Raw genomic sequence first — 5607 nt, forward strand, 5'->3', positions numbered from 1 at the left:
AAAGCAGCGTTAACAAGGAAACCCATCAGAGCAAATGAAAGACAAAAGTGTGGAAGGAAGAAAAAGACATAACATCTCGGACCCTCGTCGGCTCTCGTGCTTTAACCCATTGATACCTGATGCAGCATTTGTGTGTGTATCCCTTTAAGACCGCGAACCGCGTTAACGCGGTCTTAAAGGGATACGCACACAAATGAGGGATATACACGCAAATGCTGCATCAGGTATCAATGGGTTAACACTCAACATCAAATTCAAGGCAGGACATGCTAATGAGGGAAAATAAGCACTGTTTTAAATGTGGTCCAAGTCAACGGCAGACAGTCATCTGTTTCTGAAGTTGGCTTCAGCTTTTCCTAATGTTGCAACAATATTTCTATCGACTACAACCAGCAATCAGAAATCAAGACATTTCACTATTGGACGAATTCCTTTGTTCATGTTCATGTTTCATGTTCTCTTTAAATCCTCTTGTCATCAATGTTGCTGATACCGTCATTGAAATCATTATTCATAACAACATCTACCTTTTAATCCAGTGGGTGATTAACAAAATATGAAGCATCAAAGCTGTTTAGACGCATCCAATCTCATTGTACAGATATTGCAATAGTGCTTTCCTTTTAGGCCTACATGCTTCTTTGCGATTCCTTGATTACAAGTTTGATTTTCTTGTTGTGTGACTTGTAGATATATTACTGTCATCTCTTGGTTACAATCACCAAGCCAAGGCAAGCATCAACAGATCAGTTAATAGAACACAGCTTCCACACACATTTCCACACAGCACAAATGAAAAAATAGATTTGTTTTCAGCTGATTAGTTCATAGACTGATATGATTAGTTGATTTCTGTGTTCCAAGTTTTTCTTCCTTCTTCCTTTTAACACTGAACGCAATCTTGGGTTGTTCCCCTCACTTCTCTTTCGTTCCCTTCCTCACCTCCTTTCCTAAACCCTGAACCCATTCTGAACTTCCTGCATTTACAAGACCTGGAACTTCCAGGAGTTCTGGTCTTTGTAGTCCAGACAGTCAGTGGCATTGAAGTTGAGCTTCCAGCCAGTTTGGTCCTTGTAGTCCAGACAGTCGACAGCTCCGAAGCCCAGCGAGGCGGCTGTGTAGCCCTGGGAGGCGAGCGAGGCAGGGGACTGGCTGAGGCCCCCCCCCATGGAGGAGGCGGTGATGGGGCTCAGGGCGCCCCCGGTGCCCGACAGCTGCGGGTGCATGGGGGACAGGTAGGAGCCGCAGTCCAGGCCGGTGAAGTAGGAGGAGGAGGCTGCGTAGCTCTGGCTGTAGGCCGGAGCCTGGCTGTAGGTCATGGGGTAGGCGGTGGCGCGCTGCATGCAGGGTGTGCCAGACACCGACAGGGGGTCGGGCAGCGGGGAGATGGACGCCGGGCTCCAGATGGAGACAGGGGCATTGGCTGAGCTAGAGCTGGGGGCGATGGCAGTGCCCGGGGGAGGGGGCGCCGGGCTGTAGGGGCCGTTGGCTTGGTTGGCGCTGGCCTCAGAGCTGGCCTCGCGGGCCGGGGACGCCTTCTTCTTCGCGGGCCGCGGTTTGGACTGGCCCGAGCTCTGCTGCAGCTGCTGGCGGCACTTGGCACGACGGTTCTTGAACCAAACCTGGAGGAGAGGAGGCGAGGGGGTGAAGTTATATTCTATAACCTTTATTAACCATTAACCATTATTAAACCAGCACTTATTATCTAATCAACTTTACCATTAGAAGAACAGTTTACACAAAAATGAAAATTCTCAAGAGAAAACCAGTCACCATTGACTTCAGTTCAATGGTGATTGGTTAGAGTTGTGCTGTCAATCTGTGTGTTGTATGGACAAACTTCACCAACTGGTGGCAGGAGAGTGAGTATAGATGACAAAATTTTCATTTTTGGGTGTTAACCAAACCGTTCCTTGTCAAACTGGTAAAGCTTGCATTGTTTCCATCATCAACAAACCTTTCTATATCTCTCTCCCACTCACTGACTCTCTCTCTCTCTCTCTCTCTCTCTCTCTCTCTCTCTGTCTCACACACACACACACACACACGCACACGCACACGCACACGCACACGCACACGCACACGCACACGCACGCACGCACGCACGCACACACACACACACACACACACACACACACACACACACACACACACACACACACACACACACACACACACACACACACACACACACACACACACACACACACACACACACACAGTTTCCCTTTATGTGTTTATAAATGATGTTACCTGGACTCTGGACTCGGGCAGGTTGATCTTGAGCGCCACCTCCTCACGCATGAAAATGTCCGGGTAGCGCGTTTTGGCGAACAGCGCCTCCAGGATGTCCAGCTGCGCACGCGTGAAGGTGGTGCGCTCCCGACGCTGCTTACGTGGCGTGTCTGGAGAACAAAATCAATACACATGATTAATATTAATATTAGCCTATGATGATAATGATGGTTATTATTATAATTATTAACAATAATAATAATATTATTATTAGTAGTAGTAGTATTAGTACTAGTAGTAGCTAGTAGTAGTAGTAGTAGTACAACAGTAGTAGCCTATAGTAGTTTTAGTATTTATAGTATAGTGTCCCGATATTCAACGAATTTAGGGTCTAAATTATAGGCTACACAGCATCTGAAGTTGCCCAGATGTTGGAACTTGGGAGGCGTAGTTGTCATTACGTATAAGCGCCTTGATAACGACTGTCGCATAACATACAAAAAAGGAAAAGGGGGAGGAAGGAGCTTTTGGAAATAATGCGAGAAGACGAGAGATTTCTGGGAAGAACGAGACAACTTTGACTGACGTTAATAAAGCAAGCAAATTAATTTGGACATAGCTACAATAAATAAATGTTATTCCTGTATACTTTATCAAGGTTCAAACATTTGGGGGATTGCCTTTACAGAACATAACCAAAATATTTTCTTATGGAAGTTTTTATCAATTTTCAATTTCAGTCACAAATTTCGTTAGCCTTACATCCGGTGTTTTGGTGCTGAAAGAAAATGAATTTTATTGTCTCAACGAATGCCGTCGATTATTATTATTATTATTATTATTATTATTATTATTATTATTATTATTATTATTATTAGCTATATATCTATTTTTTATTGGGATATTATTATTTTTACCAGATGCTTGGTTTGACCTGGCTGTCATAATCAAACTATTTGAATCGAAATAAATTGGAACTAATATACTGTTATAGAATATCAATGAATAATGGTGATGAAACTATTAATGGGAAATCTAAAAGCAGTTAGAGGCCATGTTTTCCAATGCCTTCTTCCAATGATGTGCAACGTTTCATTCAAACACATCTCACAGATGACAGATGCTGATCAGGCAACAAAACATTAGGCATTGAATTAAAAGGGCCTATAATGCACATCCTTTCCGTTTCTAAATAGGTTACATTATGAGCAACAGATTGGGGACAGTTTTGATGTTAAGTCTGTGTGTGAACAGGCTGCGTTTCCATTCACACACTTCTTTTTATTGTTCTTTGACTCTGTAATCCGCTGAATTTATAGGTCAAGTGAACACATGTTCTGGTGGCTGAAGAAACATAATGAGACAGTATACAGTTATGAATGGATATTCATAACTGTATACTCAGAACACAACATTGTAATTTAATTTCGATTGGATTTAATGCAAGTGACTGGGCTAAAGAACCATTGCGTTCCTTGCGTAATGCTTCTTTTACGCGCGGAAAGCAAAGAATTTCAGTGAATTCCTTCAGTCACCATGCACTTGAAAATAAAATAAAATAAATCACTTGAACAAACAATACAACAGGTTTGAAGGGGTTAAAACAGACACGGATGACTTACTGGGATATCCGGAGTGGAGCAGATCCATGCCCGGGCCGGACAGTAACCCGTTCATGCCGTAATGCGGTTGCTTAATGTAGGACATCATGCCTCCTGTCGGTTTTAAAACGCTCCCTCACTCCCTCACTCTCTCTCTCCTTCTCTCAGGCCGGGCGCCGGTCTCTTAGCTGTCTCCAGGGGGTCTCTCTCTCTCTCTCTCTCTCTCTCTCTCTCTCTCTCTCTCTCTCTCTCTCTCTCTCTCTCTCTCTCTCTCTCTCTCCCCCTCCCTCCCTCTCTGTCTTTTCTATACACTGGGTTGTTTTTCACTGCAATAACTCTCAGTTGTTTTTGTTTATCGCCCGATGTTTCTCTCCTCTCTGCAGGCTGCTCTGAGTTGGTGCAGACGCCGCAGGAGCTGCGCCAATACACCTGTCGTAACGCGGAGCGCAAATCCACAGCGGATTTGAACGCTGGTGTATTCTACGTTTCCCCTATCCAGCTATCACAAGCAAAACACCAAACGAACCTAATCTGCAAGTCGAGACACCACAGGAAACACAGTCCAAAAAATATAACTAAACAAGATCAGCGCTGTGGTGTAGTCTCTCCATCCAAGTCGTGCGTAATTGCGCACCGGTGTCGTCAGGTGAAAGGTGTAAAACAACAGTTCCAAAAGGGTTCGGCTGTGTGCAGTGTGGGTGCTGTGAGGTCGTGGGGTCCCTGACGCTCCCTGGTCACTGAAGAGAGGATCTGGCTGCAGGCAGGAGAAGTGAGGCGAGCAACAAGAGGCTGGCTAATTAGAAGTAACTTCTTACCAAAGTAGACACCCAGACCCCTCCCTCCCTGCCTCCCCCTCTTTCTCTCCCTCCCTCCCTTGGACACACACACACACACACACACACACACACACACACACACACACACACACACACACACACACACACACACACACACACACACACACACACACACAAACGCGCACCACACAACGCTGTTCATGTGCATTGCTTGGCATAGTGCAGTGCATACAACACTGACTTCATAGGACTTGAAATGGCTATTATGTTTGTAACTGGATTCTAAATCGTATCTTATGTCTCTAATGCTCTCACATTATTAGAGATTAAACTTTATTCTCAGTGGGGAAGATCGAGTCGCCTAATAATAAGCAATTGAAAAACAAACTAGGATGTGGCTATAGTCACTCCAAAATAAAGACTATAAAACTATAGATTTAAACGGACTTTGTTCACGTTTATTTAACGTTTGTGCCATGTGAGGTCCATGGCAACTTTTGTATAGGACGAATTAGCGTGACGTCACTTGCCACCCAGAAATGCGGAACCCCGCGGCAGTTAATATGAGTTGTGCCAAACAAACGTTAATATCTCAAAAACTATACATTGACATCGCTTATATTTCGACATTCTGAGTGAGAGTAGCTCAAGAGTTGTATAATATATGCATGTCGTGTTAAAGTTGTGTGAACTGTCGCAGTTGTTTAAATGTAAACCGAGTTAACTGGCTAGAGTCAGCCACTCAAGCCTCGCGCCACTTGGGCTCCATAGGGTTCCATTGCCGTTGCCATATATATCTCGTATACTGTTGAATCGGAGAGAAAGGTCTGCTTTAAGAGGACCTCAATACCTTATCCGTGTCCAATTTGTCTTGTCCAGGCAGGACATTTTCATTATTAACCATTTTTAGAAATAATTGGACGACTGAGTGTGGAGGCAGAGGGATAGAGTGGCGGAGAAGGGGGTACAGGCCG

General features: G+C 44.5%; 1 protein-coding gene across 1 annotated transcript; it reads right to left on the bottom strand.

The window, feature by feature from the left end:
• Positions 1-983: 983 nt before the first annotated feature.
• On the bottom strand, positions 984-3945 carry LOC310777130 (homeobox protein otx5-A-like; the record flags this gene model as incomplete). Its single annotated transcript, XM_083637393.1, has 3 exons — positions 984-1622; positions 2254-2405; positions 3858-3945. 3 exons carry the CDS (start codon positions 3943-3945, stop codon positions 984-986), a joined length of 879 nt encoding a protein of 292 aa, XP_083493519.1.
• Between the last annotated feature and the right edge of the window lie 1662 nt (positions 3946-5607).

The sequence above is a fragment of the Poromitra crassiceps genome, assembly GCF_964638095.1.
Source record: "Poromitra crassiceps genome assembly, chromosome: 5".
Classification (NCBI taxonomy): Eukaryota; Metazoa; Chordata; class Actinopteri; order Beryciformes; family Melamphaidae; genus Poromitra; species Poromitra crassiceps.